Genomic DNA, 23,094 nt, shown 5'->3' with positions numbered 1-23,094 from the left:
ACCTTTAGGCATTCTACGAGCAAAAATGACGCATCTCATTTCACAACCACCTAAAAATGAACCGTCTTTTGAACGGTTAATTTTTTTCCAGAAGTTTTTGGAAAATGTGGAAAAAAATGAAACCGCATTTTTTTTTTTACACAAAGTTGTCAATTTTTAAGATATTTCTAACACATAGCATGTATATAGCAAAAACTACACCACCAAAACACATTCTGCTCCTCCTCCCGAGTATGGCGATACCACATGTGTAGGACTTTTACACAGCCTGGCCACATAGAGACCGAATATTGAAGTAGTACCTTCAGGCGTTCTAGGAACATAAATGACACCTCATTTCATTCCTACCCATCACACTTTTGAAGGTCCTGGAGCACCAGGACAGTGAAATTACCCACAAAATTACCCCATTTTGGAAAGCAAACACCCCAACGTATATTCTATGAGGCATGGGCTGCAAATAGGTACTCAGGTACTCTGATGGGCTGCAGATAGGTACTCTGGTACTCTGATGGGCTGGTGACAGGTACTTGAGTACTCTGATGGCCTGGTGACAGGTACTGGAGTACTCTGATGGTCTGGTGACAGGTACTCGGGTACTCTGATGGTCTGGTGACAGGTACTCGGGTACTCTGATGGCCTGGTGACAGGTATTTGGGTACTCTGAAGGGCGGTGATAGGTACTCAGGTACTCATATGGGCTGTGACAGGTACTCAGATGAACTGTGACAGGTATTCAGGTACTCAGATGAACTGTGACAGGTACTCGGGTACTCAGATGGACTGGGACAGGTACTCAGATGGACTGGGACAGGTACTCAGATGAACTGGGACAGGTACTCGGGTACTCTGATGGGCTGTGAAAGGTACTTGGGTACTCTGATGGGCTGTGACAGGTACTCGGGTACTCTGATGGACCGTTTGCATTGATGCATGGTATGGTATGGGGTAAGGAGGTGATCAGGACGCTGGTATGGTGTATAGCGGTGATGAGGATGCTTGTATGGGATAGGGCGACAGTGGCAGGATGAAGTTATCTACAGCCAAGGGCGAATGTGCCAAACTGTGCCTCCCCCATAACGCATGAGCATTATGTGTCAGCAAAAATCCCCCAAAAATACTGAGCACTTACCTGCTTGATTACCCCAAAAGAATAAATTTCCCCTCCTCCCAGTACAAATCTGCCCCCCTGCTGAAATCCCCCCTCCCAGTGGTGATTTGTCCCCATAAATTATCACGTCTAACACACAAAATTTCAACCCTTTTTTTTTTAAATCAACAAGTTTTATTTTGTTTAAAGTGCATACATGTTATAGTGTACATTTCCAGGTATGGTACATATCATACAAAGCTTCAAATAACAGTTGTATCTCTGTCTCAGATCTTCGTTATCACGTAGCGTTTCATAGTTAGTAAGGTTGAATAAAGACACCAGTCCATCCAGTTCAACCTGTGAGTGAGTGTCTACAATTGTCCCTATCCCTGTACATTACACACTCGCATTTGTCCATACCCTCAAGGACCCCACAATACAAGGTCCCCACTCATATAGGGCCAATATTGGACAGAAGCCAATTAGCCTACCTGCATGTTTTTGAAATGTGGGAGGAAACCGGAGTACCCGGAGGAAACCCACGCAGGCACAGGGAGAACATGCAAACTCCAGGCAGGTAGTGTCGTGGTTGGGATTGGAACCAGCGACCTTACTGCTAGGTGAGAGTGCTAACCACTACACCACTGTGCCGCCCTGTGCATAGTGTCCTATGCATGAAATAAATGAAGTGCCAGGATTTTGTCGTTTGCTTTATTACCCATAGGCTTGGTGTTCCACGTGCCGTTAACTTTCCCATGTGTGGTGCAAGAGTTAGGTTATGAACAAACGTCTGACTCCTGCAGCCACTTGTCCCAAATTTTATGATATTTCTCAGGACATCCTCTGTTGGTGTATATACATTTTTTATATGGGAGGGTGTTGTTTATTTCTTCTTTCCGGTCTGCAATGCTCTGGGGACAAGTCCTCATCCATTTCCTAGCTATTGCCTTTCGCGCTATGAATAGCGTCTCCTATAGAAATGTCTTTACCTGTCGGTTGAGTCTGGTGAGACCTAAAAGGCACATTTTTGGGTCAAGCGTGGCTGAAGAGCCCCTGTTGTCATAAAGAAATCTCACTATCTGAGTCCTTGTATTTTGGGCCATGACCACAATAAGTGAATGAATGTGCCCGCCTCCCTCCCTCCCACATTTTTTGGCACAAAGTGGACTGGGAGTTTCTGTATCTTGCCACCCTGAGGGGGGGAAGTTATGCTGGTGTATTGCGTAGGTATGGTGTATGGCGTGAGCACTGGTGACACTGGGACAGATGACATGAGAGGCGGGACAGCAGTGCCTGATGAGGGCAAGTACTAGGGGGAATCCACCCCACTCCTCACCTTCTCATCCGACACTACTGCCCCCCTCTCCTCACCCCCCCTCAGATGCCACAGCCCCCCAGGGGTTCAGCATTGTCTGACGGAATGAGAAGTGAGGGTACACTGCTGTCCCCCCCCCCCCCCCCCCCCAGTAGACACAGCTGTTCCCCCCACTGCTCTGTCTGATTTTACCATTTGTAGTATATGACAGTGCTTCTGCACTCCGCCCCTACCATCTCTCTATCGCTGCTCACCACCCATCCCCCACTTTGTTCCAGTCTCCTAATCTGCGGCATTCTGCTCTCTTCCCCCATCCTGGCCTCTTCCCCGATGCTGACCTCTTCCTCGCTCACTTCGGCCTTCTCTCTCATCCTGGCCTCCTGCTCTCTTCCCTGATCCGGGCCTCTTCCCAGATCCTGGCCACCTCTCTCCTGAACTCCTCCTCCCTCATCCTGGCCTCCTCTCTCATCCTGAACTCCTCCCTCATCCTGGCATCCTGTCTCATCCTGGTCTCCTCTCTCATCCTGAACTCCTCCCTCATCCTGGCATCCTGTCTCATCCTGGCCTCCTCCATCTTCCTGGTATTCTCACTAATCCAGGCTTCCACACTAGCCCTGCACTCTTGCCTTATCCTGGCCACCTCCCTTTCTCTAACCGACGTTCTTATGCATACCTCCTCATTCTTCCTGGCCTTCTCCTTCATCCTAAACTCCTCCCATATCTTGTCCTCCTCTTTTATCCTGGCCTCCTCCTTTATCCTGGCCTCCTCCCTTATTCTAGCCAACTCTTTCTCCCTGTCTTCCTTTCTTATCCTAGTCTCCTCTGCTTGCCTGTTTTCCTTTATTATCCTGGCCTCCTCCATAATCCTGGCTGCCTCCTCTGTTATACCGGCCTCCTCTCTTATCCTGGCCTCCTCTCTTATCCTGGCCTCCTCTCTTATCCAGGCATCCTCTCTTATCCTGGCCTCCTTTCTTATCCAGGCCTCCTCTCTTATCCTGGCCTCCTCTCTTATCCTGGCCTCCTCTCTTATCCTGGCCTCCTCCATTATCCTGGCCTCTTCCTTCAGCCTGGCCTCCTCCTTCAGCCTGGCCTCTTCCTCCCTCAGCCAGGCCTCATCCCTCTTCCTGGCCTCCTCTCTCAGCCTGGCCTCTTCCCTTAGCCTGGCCTTCACGCTCTCCCTGGTTTTCTCCCTCTCCTTGACTTGCTGTTTCCACAAGGCCACCTCCATTTCTCTCTTTGGTTTCCTCTTCTCTGCTTCCTTCATTCTTTCATTCCATTTCACCTCAAAGCTGCTGCAGTCGGCTATCATCTCCTGTTGTATACATTCCATTCTTCTGAAAGCCGTCTCTATCATCTCTCCCTCTCTCATCACCTCCTCTATCATCCTTTTCTGCTCTCTCATCCTCTCAAATCTTATCCTGGTCTCCTCCTTTATCCTGGCCTCCTCTGTTATCCTCTCCCCCTCTCTTCTCCAGGCCTCCTCCCTCATTCTGGCCTCCTCTCTTATCCTCTCCTCCTCTCTTATCCTCTCCTCCTCTCTTATCCTGACCATCTCCCTCATTCTGTCCTCCTCTCTTCTCCTCTCCTCCTCTCTATTCCAGGCCTCCTCCCTCATTCTGTCCTCCTCTATTCTCCTCTCCTCCTCTCTTATCATCTGCTCCTCCCTTATCCTGACCACCTCCCTCCTCGTCTCCTCCTCTTTTATCCTCTCCGCCTCTCTACTCCAGGCCTCCTCCCTCATTCTGTCCTCCTCTCTTATCCTCTCCTCCTCTCTTCTCCTCTCCTCCTCCATTATCCTGACCATCTCCCTCATTTGGTCCTCCTCCTCTTGCCTTTTCTGTTTTGCCCTTTCATCCTGACAACAACATTCGCACCTCTATAAAGAAAACAGAAAAGAAGGTAAGTTGAAGTACAGATATTAAAGTGAAACTCCACCCATTTCTTAATTTTTTTGGATAGAGTGGGAAAAGAGTTCAATCTTTTCCAAGGTTTCTTTTTATGTTATGTCTTCTCACTTCCCGTCATCTCAGGAAGAGAGGAAGTGAGCGGAGGGCTTCCCAATAGGTATTCATTAAACATTTACTCCCCCAATATAAAAAACTGATCTATTTACATATCTTTAGATAAACTCCTAAAACCACAAATCATAAATCATCTCCCATCAGGGCTCTGCCAGTATCTGCTGTACTGTATGTAAAAACCTCTTCTGGGTTATTATCTCTATCTGTGTCTCCATATGGGAGATTTGCCCTCACTTCCTGCGCCGGTGACACAACACAAAGTAAGGCTGTCTCACCAACAGGGAAAACTAGCACAGCCTTATCACAGAGTCCAGGGGCAAAGGCTTTACTACAATCCTAAAGCTGGCCCTTATACCTGTAGAATTTTGTTTGAAATATGTTAGTTTTCGGAACAGTTGCTCAATTTTCATGCAGATAAATGGGCAAAATTGTTTCTAATGAGCACTTCCAAGACATATTGGAATGAACCACTTCCGCTTTTTCTGGCACTTTTTGTTTACATGTAACAATCAGTATTTTTTTGCTAGAAAATTTCTAGAGCATTATATAGATTTTTTTTTTTTTTTAAAGCAGAGGCCCTAGAGAATAAATTGGTGGGCGCTGTACATTTTTTTTATACGTCACATGTTATTTGCGCAGAGGTTCTTGAAACACAGTTTCTTTGGAAAAAAATACACTTTTTGGAATTTTATTGCACAAAAACTATGATACCCAATTGTTTGGTAAAATAGAAAAGATGACGTTACGCCGAGTAAATAGATACCGAACGGGTCACGCTTTAAAACTGCGCACGCCCGTGCAACACCGACAAACAAACATCAATTTTACTATCCATAGGCCACGCTTTAAAAATCTTTTATAGGTTACCACTTTAGATTTATAGAGGAGGTCTGGTGCTAGAATTACTGCCCGTGATCCGACGTTCGCGGTGATACCTCAAGTATGGGGCGATTAACGTTTTATTTATTTATTTTTATTTTTACACTTTAAAAAAAATGTTTTGATCACTTTAATTGCTGTCACAAGGAATGTAAACATCCCTTGTGACACCTATTGGCAGATGACAGGTACTCTTTATGAAGAGATCTGGGGCCTATAAGATCCCTCCTGCCCTTAAAAGCATTCGATCACAACAAGATCGGTGTTATCAGATGCTTTCCCATTTTAAAAATGACACTCTTTACATCCGGGTAACCAGGAAGCGGTGAACATCGCCTCCCACTACTTGTAAAAGCAATCCAGAGGCTCGTTAGCTACTTGGACCGCTTTTCCAATAGAGCTGACTGTTGGCTCTAAAAAACAATACCAGGATGCCTGAAGCCACAGGCACCATTTCGGTATAACCACTTGATGTCTACCGATCTACCGGTACATCGCTGGTCGGCAAGTGGTTAAAATTTGACGCGTTGATTTGAAAATCGAACAAAGTGTCATAGAAAATGAGTCATAAAATTACCATCGAATGCTCTGATCAATGGGTTTGTTTGAAGGGTCGAAGGTAATTCTACAGGTATAAGGCCACCTTTAGAGCTCGTTTACACTTGCAGTCACGGGGTGGCAAAAATAGGCGACGGAGTTGCAGTTTTACCGCCCCCTTACACCGCAAAGGTGGTCAAGGTTGCACGCATGCTATGGTAAAAATGATACCCCCCTCCTCCTGTCACATTTGGTGAATGAGGTCTCAATGAAATGTGGCAGCAAAGTGGGGCAGGCTTTTAAGAGTTAAAGCAGGCACTGAGAAGGTGGGAAAACGCCTCCTGATCCAACCCTCCATGGATCGCTTTTTAGAGGGACGGCAAGGGCTGCTGCATGTGCATGTCAACCACCCTCTGAAAAGCAACCGTCCATGGATCGCTTCTCAGAGGAGCGGCCAGGGTTGCTGCATGTGTAAACGAGCTACAATAAAATTTTATACAACTATAAAAAGAGTGAAAAAATACTTACTTTAAGCCTCCAAGCGCCCCTTATGATGCGGGGGATAGACATCTTGTTAATTTTTATCTGAAAACTGTATGAAATTTCTGAAGGTAATCCGCACCTGCAAAGAGAAAAAACAAATGGTCATTTTTCAGTTTTTAGTTAAATATCATACAAAATGCACTACAACTAATGTCAATGTCATCGGACAGTAAGGGGTCTATTTATAAGACATTCGTTGGCTGAATGTCACATTTCTGCAGGCTGGAGGATTTTTCCCTGTTTTTTTATGTAATGTATCAGCGCCATCTACTGGCTAAAATGCAGTATATATTTTTTCGGAAATACATCAATATTAACCACTAGCCGCCCGTCCACTGTCACATGACAGCCGGACGAGGCAGCTTTGGTTCTGGGCGGACGTCATATGACGTGATCGCCTTCCCGGGCCACTAGGGGACGCAACCCCCCCCCCCTGCGTCACTGAGGAAACGATGCGTGTGCCCGGTGGCCGCGATTGCCCAGTAACTAAGCAGGACCATGGATCTGTGTGTGTAAACACAAAGATCCACGTCCTGTCAGAGGAGAGGAGATGGATGGTGTGTCCCTTGTACATAGGGACAACCGATCGGTCACCTCCCACAGTCAGACCCCTCCCCCCCCAGTTAGAATCACTCCTTAGGACACACATTTAACCCCTCGATCACCCCCTAGTGTTAACCCCTTCCCTGCCAGTCACATTTACACAGTAATCAATGCATTTTTATAGCACGGATCGCTGTATAAATGTGAATGGTCCCAAAAAATGTGTCAAAAGTGTCCGATATGTCCTCCTTAATATCGCAGTCACGATAAAAATCGCGGATCGCCGCCATTACTACTAAAAAAATTATAATAATAATAAAAATGCTATAAATCAATCCCCTTTTTTGTAGACGCTATAACTTTGGCGCAAACCAATCAATATACTGATACCAGTATAATAATATGGGCGAAAAGTGTCCAGATTGCACCAATGTGTGGCATTTCTCCAACCAATGCTCTATAAATAGATCCCTCCCTAACAACTGATCTCAGTCTCTGAGGCTGAAATAACTGTCATTTTGTTTAAAAAAAAAAAAAAAAAAAAAAGTTTGTTATAAAAACTCCTTTATATAAACTAACAGCTATGTAGTGCCAGGGTCTGTCTGATTTATATAGATATATATTGATATGTGAATGTATATATATATATATATATATATATATATATATATATATATATATATATATATATATATTTATTTTTTTATTATTTATTTTTTTTTTATTTTAATTTTTTTTGTATTTTTTTTATGAAAAAATATAACAAGACCTACCTAATGTACAGTTTCTACCAGAATCTGAATAAGAATAATATCTCGGGTTAGTATATCACAGTCCTGATTACACTCCCTGCAGGAGAAATCTCTCTGTGTGTGTGTTCACCAAAGCTAAGCCAAAGACTGACTGGCTCTGCTGTCAGCAACTCTATTTATAGGTCCTGGCTCCGCCCACTCTATGACATCATAGAGCTAACTGCCAAAGCAGCCTCCACTGACCGTTTTTTTTTTTTTTTGTGAAAACTTTATTGACAAAGCAACAAGTTAACAATATATTGATAGATTGTTTATAAGATGGGCTGTGGCAGTGATCAGATGTATTAACATTTGATAATCAGTAAATATTGATCTGGACCCTCCTTAATAAATATATATATATATATATATATATATATATATATATATATATATATATATATAAAGTTCTACAGGCTGGATGAATTTCCCCTGTATTATAATGAATTCCCCTGTATTATAATAGATTTAATTCCTAGGATTGTCAGCTCCATCTAGTGGCTATAATGCAGTATATATATTTTTTAAAATACATCAATATTAAAATATACTGTATACTAGATGGCATCATAGCAATTAATCGAATAATATGGGGAAACACCCATATGACACCCCCAGATCAGTTCGCAAATCGCAGTGCGATCTGCAAACTCGGACATGAATCGGATCGCATGGTGTGAACACCCATGCTATTCCGATTCTGCTGCGGACCAAAAAAAGGGTCCTGTGTGAGTTTGGGCCGTGTGCGATGCAAATTCAGCCACACTATCTGTATGGCTGAACTCGCATCGCACAGAGATCGGATGTGATTTGTACTGCAGTGCGGTGCAAATCACATCCGTTCTCATAAACCGCTGCAGTGTGAACCCAGCCTCACTCTGCTAGCTGGAAACTCTCAGCCAGAGCCCCACTGAGCATGTGCAGTGAGCTGCTTGGTCACTATGGCAACACAAAGCTAAACTCTAGCAGTTTGGAGTCTCTGGAGATGAGAGGTACAGATCAGGTAGGACATGGATAGAGCATGGATGTTCCCGTCATAGGATATATATATATATATATATATATATTATATGCAACATGTCTGATGATATTCAAGCATTGAGCTGTTTGTGCTTCTGAGGGACTGAGGAACCATTGTCATAGGCACAGACAGGACATCCTCTGAGACTTTGTATATGAGACCCCACCGGGTCTCTGCCTCAAATAAAGTACCAGCTTCTCCCCATTTCTTGCCAATGCAGATAGGGATGGAAGCACGCAGCTTGTATGGAGTCGGGTCTGACTATAGCAATCGGTATAATTTTATTGCGGTTGGTCTTAACATGCTACCCTATTCAATTAGTCTGTTCAATCTGTTTCACAAATTGTTAACCTTGCTAAGGTATCACATATTTTATAGGTTGGTCTATGCTTGTTCCATCAAATTAATCAAATATTCAGTTATTTCTACGTCTCCATAATTAGTGCCCCGTGATCTGGATCCTTGAGCCATCAGCTCACTTCATATCCGGGAGCTGTGATGCACACCGCGGGATCTCCTCCCCTCCCCCATGTTTATCTGAGAGGGTTGGGATACTGCCACGCTGTGCCTCGACGTCGCGCCCTATACACCATGGATGTTAGCGTTCTTCTGAGCGTCGTTGCGCCCTGTGTTTTCCATCAGCGGCAAATGGCGGTGGCATTGGCACCAAAAACAACACAAGACTTGGTCTCTCGGCCACGGTCACCTCCCCCCACCTTGCACGCTAGCTTAGCGTTTGTGGGTGATTGGCGTGCGTGCCCTTATGTGCCCCATTCGGGGATGGCATTTCCCACAGGTTGGTCTTCCCTCCTTACATTGCTAGCAGCACCCAGCACTTCACTTCATTGCTTCACATCTCTCAGCACTAGGTAAGCTATCCAAGATAATGCACTCACATTTTTTACATTTTATTTAAAACATTTTTATTTTGGATTTGGTTATTGCACACCACATTTGATTCAATGGTTTTGTTTTTCACTGATGCCATCACTGACACAGGTACAATACCCTATTGTTATATTGTGTACACTTTTATACTATTCATTTTCTTTATTTTTTTTTCACGTGTCACTTTATTCACTCTCACATTTTGTCTAGAAACCCTTAAGACGTCTTCAATCACATACATAACCATTCCTAGGGACCATCACCCTTTGGAGTTCTGTCCGCCCCGGGTGTTGTCATGTGGGGGTTTTGCGTGCGCCGGACGCCAGCGCAGCTCCCGGAAAAGATACCCCTTGGGGAGCCTCCAGCTATCACTATTGCACTCTTGCTGCACGGTAGCTGTGAGTATTTTTATAAAAATGTGTGCAGCGCTATATTATAGTACTGAATCATAAATATGCATGAAAACATACATATGTCCATATAAAACTAAGTTTGGCTCATGTGTAGTATATGAACCCAAATAAAGTGACCAAAAACAATATTCAGTGAAAAAAATTATAAAAAAATAAACCATGAACCACTTTTTAATGTGCAGGTGCCACTACAGTTAGGGTTGCCACCTGCCCGGGATTCACCCGGACAGTTCGGGTTTTGAATTGTGTGTTCAGGTTTCAGACCATCTAAAACCCGGACACAACATTCAGAATGGACTGTGGCTCCCTAAGTAATCAAGTACCACAAATTCCAAGTGCAGGGGTGTGCACACGGGCCCCATCTCCATACACAGATCGGAGAGAGGGCTTGATCTGCTCCTAACCCTTTCCACCCCTACCCCTCTGTTTCCCAATCCCCAGTGTTCTGTGCCTCAGGAAAGGGATATGCGGGGCTGGAAGTTTAAAGCTCAGCAACTCAGCTCAGATACATGGTGGATGGAAGGTGTCGATGCCTGAGCCTCCATCCTCAGGTGAGTGAGCTCACCATCCAATGTCTGTAACAGAAGTCTTCCCCCCCCCCTCCTCCCTTCTCTCTCCTGCCTCCAAGCAAGTAACACTAAGGAAAGGAGTGCTTTAGGGAACCTAATTTAAGGGGGAATGCTGGGAACTCTGATGTAAGTTGGAGGTTTGGTGAGCAGTAACTCATTTATATCAGAGTTCCCCTTTACACCAGAGTCCACAGTGTTCCCCCTTAAAAATAAAATTGCTGCGCGCCGCTAAAGTGTTCGGGTTTGGCTTGAAGAAAAGGTGGCAACCCTAACTACAGTCCCGAAAAGGAGAAATTCTATTGCCCAATTTGAGTATACTCTTCAAAAGTAAACTCTTCAGAGGTGAGAACACCACCACCACCACCACCAGTAGAAAAAATCCCAATATATGTCCATTTATTGGTTTGTGTGAAAGTTATAGCATCTACAAACTATGGTATGCTTACTGGAGTTTTTATTATTTTCTTTCTTATAATAGTATTGGCGGTGATCAGCGACTTATAGTGGAACTGTGATAGTGCCAGTGGCGACCCATCCATATGGGGCGCAGGGGTGCTGCCCACCTAGTCTATTTGTCCAGGCCTTAAGCTACATGCTGGACGCATGGATTTCAATGTCTTTTTTTTTCGAAGCACATGATTAGAGCCAGAGGCTTCAATAAGGTTGGGCTCTGGGCGCAGAGCAGTGCACCCTGAGCCCACCCACTTGTGTGACAACAGCGAATTCATATTTGTTTGCCCCCCAAAAATGGAGCACCAACCACCACTGGATAGTGCGGCGGCCATTTTGACACTTATACTAACTGATGCTGGGGGGAACTGACTAACTGTCCTTGACATCACCAGTGATCAGTAATACTACTTTACAGTCACTGCACTAATGACACTGGCTGGGAAGGGGTTAACATCTAGGACAATCAAGGGCCTAATAAGTGTTAAAGCGGAGCTCCACCCAAAAGGGAAACTCTATTTGTTTGCACCCTCCTCCCCTCCACTGTCACATTTTATCCTTGTTAAAGGGGGCTTCCAGATTCCGATAAGCCCCCCCCACCCGCAGACCCTGACAACCAATGGTCAGTATTGTCGGGAAGAGGCTCTTGTCCCAATCAACATGGGGGGACCCCGAAGCACCATCCCCATCTTGAGGGAATGCAGCCCCCCCCCCCGTCATCCAGGCTGCATGCTCGGATGATAAGGGTCTGGTATGGATTTTGGGGGGGGGGACCCACACCGATTTTTTTTTTCATTTTGGGATAGAGTTCCCCTTAAAATCCATACCAGAAGCCAGCAATACATTACAGCTGCGAGCAAGTTTAAAAGACATTTTTTTCCTTTAGGAATGTCATTTTGCTGTGGAATTGTTCTACACATTGCACAAATGCGCCACTTTACAGGCAAACTAAGGGGACCTCCCAGGCACTATATTTAACCACCTCAATACAGTGCACTTACACCCCCTTCCTGACCAGACCAATTTTCAGCTTTCAGCACTCTCACAGTTTGAATGACAATTACTCATGCAACACTGTACCCATATGAAACTTGCGTCCTTTTTTCCACACAAATAGAGCTTTCTTTTGTGGTATTTAATCACTAGTGGGTTTTTAATTTTTGTGCTATAAATTAAAAAAAACTTACATTTTGTGAAAAAATGCCTTTTTCTTTGTTTCTGTCATAAAATATTGCTAATTAGTAATTTTTCTTCATACATTTTGGCCAAAATTTATACTGCTACATATCTTTGGTAAAAATAACCCACATTAGTCTATAATATTAGGTCTTTGTGAAAGTTATAGAGTCTACAAACTATGGTGCCAATCACAAAATTGATCACATCTGATCAGGCCTTCAGTACATCAGGTGTATCTCATTTCTTGAGACACTAACAAGTCAGGAAAATACAAATACCCCCCAAATGACCCCTTTTTACAAAGTAGACATTCCAAGGTATTAAGTAGCATGGTGAGTTTTTTTAAGTTGTCATTTTTTCCCACAATTCTTTGCAAAATTACGATTTTTTTTATTATTTTATTTTTTTACAAAATTGTCATATTATCAGGTTATTTCTCACACATAGCATTTGCATACCACAAATTACACCCCAAAATACATTCTGCTACTCTTCTCGAGTACGGCGATACCACATGACGCATCTCATTTCACAACCACCTAAAAATGAACCGTCGGGGGGGAGTGTCCAAGATGGCGCTGGGAGAGGACGCTCAGTAACAGAGCTCCCGGAGTCCGGCCGTTTATCCTCCTTGTTTGGCTGCATTGGAGTGGCCCTGAGCGGCTGAGTGCATTCCGACGGCAGCGGGGACTCCCGGGTCATGCCCGGCGGGCGCTCACGGAGGTCTTCGCAACCTACCGCCGTACGAGACAGGGCTCCGGCCGGATCCTCGAGTCACATGGCGTCTCAGACGGAGGCCGCAGACTCTCTTCCCGCGGCCGCGGTGGACATGGCTGCGGCTCTGCAGACCATAGCCACGGGTCAGGCGGCACTAATGGATAAAATGGACCACCTGCAGACCAACGTAGACTTTATTCGCCGCAACCTGGACTCCTTCCGTGGCAGGGTTGCGGAGGTGGAGTAGCGGGTGTCCGCGACGGAGGATGCAGTGCGGGACCATGCCGGTGACATCCACACCCTGAAACTCAGAGTCAAGGCCCTGGAGTCCCGTGCGGAGGACGCCGAGAACCGAAATTGGCGTAACAATCTGCGCATCGTTGGCCTTCCGGAGGGCTCTGAAGGTAATGATCCTGTCTCCTTTATAGAAAGGCTGCTTAAGGAACTGCTACCGAGGGCCCATTTCTCCCCCTTCTTCACAGTAGAAAGAGCCCACCGTATGCCGGCTACTAGAGGCCCACCGGGCGCTCCCCCTCGCACCTTTATTTTTAAACTCCTGCATTATAAAGACAGAGATGTGGTGCTGCGGGAGGCTAGAGGGGTCCAGGAGCTTACGTTTGAAAGCGCACGGCTAATGATCTTCCCTGACTACACCATGGAAACGCAGCGCCAACGCAAGTCCTTTGATGTGGTCCGAGCCAAGCTGCGTTCCAAGGGCTTGAAATACAGCATGCTCTTCCCGGCCCGGCTGCGGGTGGAGGATGGGGAGAAGGTGAGATTCTTTACTTCCCCGGCGGAGGCCTCCTCATGGATTGAAACGGTGCAGAGGCATTGATTTACCAGTAACCTGAACTTTGTTGCCGCTCAGTTGGCCACTTGGCCATATCCTGCTTCTCTACTTGTTTGGGGGGGGGGGGTTTTGGGGGGGCAGGGGAGCCAGCCGATAGGAACCTGTGGAGCAGCGGCCTGGTCGGACCAGCAATCTATTGTGGATCCCCTCCCTCCCCCCCCTCTGCTGGAGTGTGCCACCTGCTCGGCTGACCCTGCTGCCCTGGGGACTCCCCGGGGGCTGCGGTGCTTCCGGCCCTGATGAACTTTGGATCTGGACATGGTCGTTGCCCTGAAGGAAGGTGGTCCTCTCTGGGCCTTCTTACCACCCTTGCCCAGCTGCCCCCCCCTTGTCTAGCCGGCACGCAGCGTGCTAGTCGCGTGGACATCTCCTGTTATCCTGCTTATCTGGGGGTTCTGGTGGGGTGGGAACTGTGCTGATTGTCCCCTGGTGAGGGGTGACCTGGCCTTGCTTTGGATCCTATGGGGGTTTGCTGGATCTCCGAACTTTGACACCTGCTAGGTTGAGCCGGATAGTCCCTGGGGCCCCTGTGTTGCGGTACCCCTGGCCTATTGGATCTGTGGGTTCTGCACGTGTTGACTGTCTTGAGGGTGGGTGGCCCTCATGCCCTCCCACTCCCCCTGCCAGGTTTGGCTTCTAAGCTATGTGCCCCCAGTCTCGGCCGGGAGAAAAGTTTGCAATGACTTGCCAGACGCCGATAGCCGCTCCATGTACTGTTCCCCAGAGGACGGGTCTCTGGTGCCCTCTTGCAGTGCACGTCCCCACGGGGGCCCGTTGTCCCTTTTTGGTTTGGGAGTGAAGCCCCCTCCGGGTTGGGTGGGGGGGGTGGGGGGATTGGGGTTGGGGTTATTGTTTTATTCCAACATGTTGATGTTTGTATGAGTCAGCTTGTTCACTGTCATTACTGTCTTCTGTCTTCCATTGAAACTGTACTGGTGCGGCCACGAAATGGCGGTGTGGCGGGAGCTCGACCTGATCCTGTGGAGTGGTATGTAGTGCTTAATGTCTTCCTGTAAAATTATATCCTGGAACACCAGGGGGCTGAACTCTAAGATTAAGAGGTCACTGGTGTTCCAGTTTTTGCAGAAGCACTCTCCCCACGTCTGTATTCTGCAAGAGACTCACCTAATAGGCAGCAGAGTTCTGAGCTTGCGCAGAAATTGGGTAGGGCACTCCTATCATTCGACCTATTCGAATCTAGCGAGGGGAGTGAGTATTCTTATCCGTAAATCCCTTTCTTTTCAACTCTTGGCCCTGGAGGTAGACCCAATGGGGAGGTTTGTCATTGTCCATGCTTTTATTATGTCACTGGAGGTGGTGTTGGTGGGGTTATACCTGCCTCCACCGGCCTCGGTGTCATTGTTGTACCAGATTGTGACGAAACTCATGCAATATGGCACGGACAATATCCTGCTGATTGGGGACTTTAACATGGTCCCGGACCCCGCAATGGACAGGTTGTCGCAGGCCTCGGGCGCCTCTTCGGCGCTGGGGGCGTGGGCCGAAGTGTTTAACCTCACTGACGTCTGGCGTTGGCGACACCCCCAGCTGAGGGCTTACACCTGTCATTCAGCGACATACAAGACTTTTTCCAGGATAGACCTGGTGTACTCGGGGGGTCCTGTCCTATCTAAGGTGCGAGATGTTTCCATCTTACCCAGGGGGGTCTCGGACCATGCCCCGGTCTCCTTGACGCTGGAATTGTCCTGTCCCCCCTCAGAGAGTCTTTGGCGCCTCTCCAGATTCTGGCTTGCTGACCTGCGGATATCTGTACCGGGTAGGGCAGATATCGCTGATTTCTGGAGCACGCGAGATAGGGAGGTAACCATTCCGGATACGTGGGATGCCTTCAAAGTGTGTATGCGTGGGCACTTGCAGGCGCGCATTGGTGGGGTACGTAGAGAAATCAGGAGGGGCCTTCAAGAAGCTGAGGACATGGTTCACCTCTTGGAGTCTAGCTATGTTAGGGGCCGATCGCCTCAGACCTACTCCTGTTTCAGGGAAGCTCTGAGAGATGTTGAACTTTTACGGATGGGCCTCCGCTACAAAAATCCGCTTGCTCCACCAGAGTCAGAGAATGTTTGAGCAGGGTGAGCGCAATGGTAGGCTGCTGGCCTGGCTATCTCGGGAGCATTCTTCTCCGGTAACGATCTTGCGCATTCAGGCATCTACAGTGGTGTGAAAAAGTGTTTGCCCCCTTCCTCATTTCCTGTTCCTTTGCATGTTTGTCACACTTAAGTGTTTCGGAACATCAAACCAATTTAAACAATAGTCAAGGACAACACAAGTAAACACAAAATGCAATTTGTAAATGAAGGTGTTTATTATTAAAGGTGAAAAAAAATCCAAACCATCATGGCCCTGTGTGAAAAAGTGATTGCCCCCTAAACCTAATAACTGGTTGGGCCACCCTTAGCAGCAACAACTGCAACCAAGCGTTTGCGATAACATGCAATGAGGATTTTACAGCGTCCTGGAGGAATTTTAGCCCACTCATCTTTGCAGAATTGTCCTAATTCAGTTACATTAGAGGGTTTTCGAGCATGAACGGCCTTTTTAAGGTCATACCACAACATCTCAATAGGATTCAGGTCAGGACTTTGGCTAGGCCACTCCAAAGTCTTCATTTTGTTTTTCTTCAGCCATTCGGTGGTGGACTTGCTGGTGTGTTTAGGATCATTGTCCTGCTGCAGAACCCAAGTTCGTTTCAGCTTGAATACACGAACAGATGGTCGGACATTCTCCTTCAGGATCTCTTGGTAGACAGCAGAATTCATAGTTCCTTTTATCACGGCAAGTCTTCCAGGTCCTGAAGCAGCAAAACAGCCCCAGACCATCACACTACCACCACCATATTTTACTGTTGGTATAATGTTCTTTTTATGAAATGCAGTGTTCCTTCTACGCCAGATATACTTGGACACACACCTTCCAAAGAGTTCCACTTTTGTCTCATCGGTCCACAGAATGTTGTCCCAAAAGTCTTGGGGATCATCAAGATGTGTTGTGGAGAAATTGAGACGAGCTTTGATGTTCTTTTTGCTCAGCAGTGGTTTTCTCCTTGGAACTCTGCCATGCAGGCCATTTTTGCCCAGTCTTTTCCTGATGGTGGAGGCATGAACGCTGACCTTAACTGAGGCAAGTGAGGCCTGCAGCCTGTAGCATGTTAAGACCAACCGCAATAAAATTATACCGATTGCTATAGTCAGACCCGACTCCATACAAGCTGCGTGCTTCCATCCCTATCTGCATTGGCAAGAAATGGGGAGAAGCTGGTACTTTATTTGGGGCAGAGACCCGGTGGGGTCTCATATACAAAGTCTCAGAGGATGTCCTGTCTGTGCCTATGACAATGGTTCCTCAGTCCCTCAGAAGCACAAACAGCTCAATGCTTGAATATCATCAGACATGTTGCATATAATATATATATATATATATATATCCTATGACGGGAACATCCATGCTCTATCCATGTCCTACCTGATCTGTACCTCTCATCTCCAGAGACTCCAAACTGCTAGAGTTTAGCTTTGTGTTGCCATAGTGACCAAGCAGCTCACTGCACATGCTCAGTGGGGCTCTGGCTGAGAGTTTCCAGCTAGCAGAGTGAGGCTGGGTTCACACTGCAGCGGTTTATGAGAACGGATGTGATTCGCACCGCACTGCAGTACAAATCACATCCGATCTCTGTGCGATGCGAGTTCAGCCATACAGATAGTGTGGCTGAATTTGCATCGCACACGGCCCAAACTCACACAGGACCCTTTTTTTGGTCCGCAGCAGAATCGGAATAGCATGGGTGTTCACACCATGCGATCCGATTCATGTCCGAGTTTGCAGATCGCACTGCGATTTGCGAACTGATCTGGGGGTGTCATATGGGTGTTTCCCCATATTATTCGATTAATTGCTATGATGCCATCTAGTATACAGTATATTTTAATATTGATGTATTTTAAAAATATATATATACTGCATTATAGCCACTAGATGGAGCTGACAATCCTAGGAATTAAATCTATTATAATACAGGGGAATTCATTATAATACAGGGGAAATTCATCCAGCCTGTAGAACTTTATATATATATATATATATATATATATATATATATATATATATATATATATATATATATATATATATATACATATATATATATATATATATATATATATATATATTTATTAAGGAGGGTTCAGATCAATGTTTACTGATTATCAAATGTTAATAGATCTGTTCACTGCCACAGTCCATCTTATAAACAATCTATCAATATATTGTTAACTTGTTGCTTTGTCAATAAAGTTTTCACAAAAAAAAAAAACGGTCAGTGGAGGCTGCTTTGGCAGTTAGCTCTATGATGTCATAGAGTGGGCGGAGCCAGGACCTATAAATAGAGTTGCTGACAGCAGAGCGTCAGTCTTTGGCTTAGTTTTGGTGAACACACACACAGAGAGATTTCTCCTGCAGGGAGTGTAATCAGGACTGTGATATACTAACCCGAGATATTATTCTTATTCAGATTCTGGTAGAAACTGTACATTAGGTAGGTCTTGTTATATTTTTTCATTAAAAAAAATACAAAAAAAATTAAAATAAAAAATAAAATAAAATAAATAAATAAATAATAAAAAAATAAATATATATATAAATATACACATTCACATATCAATATATATCTATATAAATCAGACAGACCCTGGCACTACATAGCTGTTAGTTTATATAAAGGAGTTTTTATAACAAACTTTTTTTTTTTTTTTTTTTTTTTTAAACAAAATGACAGTTATTTCAGCCTCAGAGACTGAGATCAGTTGTTAGGGAGGGATCTATTTATAGAGCATTGGTTGGAGAAATGCCACACATTGGTGCAATCTGGACACATTTCGCCCATATTATTATACTGGTATCAGTATATTGATTGGTTTGCGCCAAAGTTATAGCGTCTACAAAAAAGGGGATTGATTTATAGCATTTTTATTATTATTATTATAATTTTTTTAGTAGTAATGGCGGCGATCCGCGATTTTTATCGTGACTGCGATATTAAGGAGGACATATCGGACACTTTTGACACATTTTTTGGGACCATTCACATTTATACAGCGATCCGTGCTATAAAATGCATTGATTACTGTGTAAATGTGACTGGCAGGGAAGGGGTTAACACTAGGGGGTGATCGAGGGGTTAAATGTGTGTCCTAAGGAGTGATTCTAACTGGGGGGGGAGGGGTCTGACTGTGGGAGGTGACCGATCGGTTGTCCCTATGTACAAGGGACACACCATCCATCTCCTCTCCTCTGACAGGACGTGGATCTTTGTGTTTACACACACAGATCCATGGTCCTGCTTAGTTACTGGGCAATCGCGGCCACCGGGCACAAGCATCGTTTCCTCAGTGACGCAGGGGGGAGGGCGCGTCCCCTAGTGGCCCGAGAAGGCGATCACATCATATGACGTCCGCCCAGAACCAAAGCTGCCTCGTCCGGCTGTCATGTGACAGTGGACGGGCGGCTAGTGGTTAATATTGATGTATTTCCGAAAAAATATATACCGTACTGCATTTTAGCCAGTAGATGGCGTTGACACATTACATAAAAAAACAGGGAAAAATCCTCCAGCCTGCAGAAATGTGACATTCATCCAACGAATGTCTTATAAATAGACCCCTTACTGTCCGATGACATTGACATTAGTTGTAGTGCATTTTGTATTATATTTAACTAAAAACTGAAAAAGGACCATTTGTTTTTTCTCTTTGCAGGTGCGGATTACCTTCAGAAATTTCATACAGTTTTCAGATAAAAATTAACAAGATGTCTATCACCCGCATCATAAGGGGCGCTTGGAGGCTTAAAGTAAGTATTTTTTCACTCTTTTTATAGTTGTATAAAATTGTATTGTAGCTCGTTTACACATGCAGCAACCCTGGCCGCTCCTCTGAGAAGCGATCCATGGAGGGTTGCTTTTCAGAGGGTGGTTGACATGCACATGCAGCAGCCCTTGCCGTTGGATCAGGAGGCGTTTTCCCACCTTCTCAGTGCCTGCTTTAACTCTTAAAAGCCTGCACCACTTTGCTGCCACATTTCATTGAGACCTCATTCACCAAATGTGACAGGAGGGGGGGGGTATCATTTTTACCATAGCATGCGTGCAACCTTGACCACCTTTGCGGTGTAAGGGGGCGGTAAAACTGCAACTCCGTCGCCTATTTTTGCCACCCCGTGACTGCAAGTGTAAACGAGCTCTAAAGGTGGCCTTATACCTGTAGAATTACCTTCGACCCTTCAAACAAACCCATTGATCAGAGCATTCGATGGTAATTTTATGAATAATTTTCTATGACACTTCGTTCGATTTTCAAATCAACGCGTCAAATTTTAACCACTTGCCGACCAGCGATGTACCGGTAGATCGGTAGACATCAAGTGGTTATACCGAAATGGTGCCTGTGGCTTCAGGCATCCTGGTATGGTTTTTAAGAGCCAACAGTCGGTTCTATTGGAAAAGCGGTCCAAGTAGCTAACGAGCCTCTGGATTGCTTTTACAAGTAGTGGGAGGCGAGTGATCAAAACATTTTTTTTAAAGTGTAAAAATAAAAATAAATAAATAAAACGTTAATCGCCCCATACTTGAGGTATCACCGCGAACGTCGGATCACGGGCAGTAATTCTAGCACCAGACCTCCTCTGTAAATCTAAAGTGGTAACCTATAAAAGATTTTTAAAGCGTGGCCTATGGATAGTAAAATTGATGTTTGTTTGTCGGTGTTGCACGGGCGTGCGCAGTTTTAAAGCGTGACCCGTTCGGTATCTATTTACTCGGCGTAACGTCATCTTTTCTATTTTACCAAACAATTGGGTATCATAGTTTTTGTGCAATAAAATTCCAAAAAGTGTATTTTTTTCCAAAGAAACTGTGTTTCAAGAACCTCTGCGCAAATAACATGTGACGTATAAAAAAAATGTACAGCGCCCACCAATTTATTCTCTAGGGCCTCTGCTTTTAAAAAAAAAAAATCTATATAATGCTCTAGAAATTTTCTAGCAAAAAAATACTGATTGTTACATGTAAACAAAAAGTGCCAGAAAAAGCGGAAGTGGTTCATTTCAATATGTCTTGGAAGTGCTCATTAGAAACAATTTTGCCCATTTATCTGCATGAAAATTGAGCAACTGTTCCGAAAACTAACATATTTCAAACAAAATTCTACAGGTATAAGGGCCAGCTTTAGGATTGTAGTAAAGCCTTTGCCCCTGGACTCTGTGATAAGGCTGTGCTAGTTTTCCCTGTTGGTGAGACAGCCTTACTTTGTGTTGTGTCACCGGGGCAGGAAGTGAGGGCAAATCTCCCATATGGAGACACAGATAGAGATAATAACCCAGAAGAGGTTTTTACATACAGTACAGCAGATACTGGCAGAGCCCTGATGGGAGATGATTTATGATTTGTGGTTTTTAGAGTTTATCTAAAGATATGTAAATAGATCAGTTTTTTTATATTGGGGGGAGTAAATGTTTAATGAATACCTATTGGGAAGCCCTCCGCTCACTTCCTCTCTTCCTGAGATGACGGGAAGTGAGAAGACATAACATAAAAAGAAACCTTGGAAAAGATTGAACTCTTTTCCCACTCTATCCAAAAAATTAAGAAATGGGTGGAGTTTCACTTTAATATCTGTACTTCAACTTACCTTCTTTTCTGTTTTCTTTATAGAGGTGCGAATGTTGTTGTCAGGATGAAAGGGCAAAACAGAAAAGGCAAGAGGAGGAGGACCAAATGAGGGAGATGGTCAGGATAATGGAGGAGGAGAGGAGAAGAGAGGAGGAGAGGATAAGAGAGGAGGACAGAATGAGGGAGGAGGCCTGGAGTAGAGAGGCGGAAAGGATAAAAGAGGAGGAGACGAGGAGGGAGGTGGTCAGGATAAGGGAGGAGCAGATGATAAGAGAGGAGGAGAGGAGAATAGAGGAGGACAGAATGAGGGAGGAGGCCTGGAATAGAGAGGAGGAGAGGAGAAGAGAGGAGGACAGAATGAGGGAGATGGTCAGGATAAGAGAGGAGGAGAGGATAAGAGAGGAGGAGAGGATAAGAGAGGAGGCCAGAATGAGGGAGGAGGCCTGGAGAAGAGAGGGGGAGAGGATAACAGAGGAGGCCAGGATAAAGGAGGAGGCCAGGATAAGAGAGGAGGCCAGGATAAGATTTGAGAGGATGAGAGAGCAGAAAAGGATGATAGAGGAGGTGATGAGAGAGGGAGAGATGATAGAGACGGCTTTCAGAAGAATGGAATGTATGCAACAGGAGATGATAGCCGACTGCAGCAGCTTTGAGGTGAAATGGAATGAAAGAATGAAGGAAGCAGAGAAGAGGAAACCAAAGAGAGAAATGGAGGTGGCCTTGTGGAAACAGCAAGTCAAGGAGAGGGAGAAAACCAGGGAGAGCGTGAAGGCCAGGCTAAGGGAAGAGGCCAGGCTGAGAGAGGAGGCCAGGGAGAGGGATGAGGCCTGGCTGAGGGAGGAAGAGGCCAGGCTGAAGGAGGAGGCCAGGCTGAAGGAAGAGGCCAGGATAATGGAGGAGGCCAGGATAAGAGAGGAGGCCAGGATAAGAGAGGAGGCCAGAATAAGAGAGGAGGCCTGGATGAGACAGGATGCCAGGATGAGGGAGGAGTTCAGGATGAGAGAGGAGGCCAGGATGAGACAGGATGCCAGGATGAGGGAGGAGTTCAGGATGAGAGAGGAGGCCAGGATGAGACAGGATGCCAGGATGAGGGAGGAGTTCAGGATGAGAGAGGAGGCCAGGATGAGGGAGGAGGCCAGGATGAGGGAGGAGGAGTTCAGGAGAGAGGTGGCCAGGATCAGGGAAGAGGCCCAGATCAGGGAAGAGAGCAGGAGGCCAGGATGAGAGAGAAGGCCGAAGTGAGCGAGGAAGAGGTCAGCATCGGGGAAGAGGCCAGGATGGGGAAGAGAGCAGAATGCGCAGATTAGGAGACTGGAACAAAGTGGGGGATGGGTGGTGAGCAGCGATAGAGAGATGATAGGGGCGGAGTGCAGAAGCACTGTCATATACTACAAATGGTAAAATCAGACAGAGCAGTGGGGGGAACAGCTGTGTCTGCTGGGGGGGGGGGGGGGACAGCAGTGTACCCTCACTTCTCATTCCGTCAGACAATGCTGAACCCCTGGGGGGCTGTGGCATCTGAGGGGGGGTGAGGAGAGGGGGGCAGTAGTGTCGGATGAGAAGGTGAGGAGTGGGGTGGATTCCCCCTAGTACTTGCCCTCATCAGG

At 45.8% G+C, this 23,094-nt stretch overlaps 1 protein-coding gene across 1 annotated transcript; it reads right to left on the bottom strand.

Moving 5' to 3' along the window:
- Positions 1–2,642: 2,642 nt before the first annotated feature.
- LOC143942850 (uncharacterized) lies at positions 2,643–4,491 on the bottom strand. The gene has a single exon (XM_077464252.1). The coding sequence runs from the start codon at positions 4,219–4,221 to the stop codon at positions 2,776–2,778; it is 1,446 nt and encodes a 481-aa protein (XP_077320378.1). The 5' UTR covers positions 4,222–4,491; the 3' UTR covers positions 2,643–2,775.
- Positions 4,492–23,094: the final 18,603 nt, after the last annotated feature.

Source organism: Lithobates pipiens, unplaced genomic scaffold (assembly GCF_037356315.1).
Source record: "Lithobates pipiens isolate NorthernLeopardFrog02 unplaced genomic scaffold, aLitPip1_a1.2 Scaffold_30, whole genome shotgun sequence".
Lineage (NCBI taxonomy): Eukaryota > Metazoa > Chordata > Amphibia > Anura > Ranidae > Lithobates > Lithobates pipiens.
This window is presented reverse-complemented; position numbering and strand designations above follow the sequence as displayed.

Coding starts and splice junctions, on each gene's coding strand:
- LOC143942850 (XM_077464252.1), bottom strand. CDS start 4,221: ATGAGGGAGATGGTCAGGATAATGGAGGAGGAGAGGAGAAGAGAGGAG.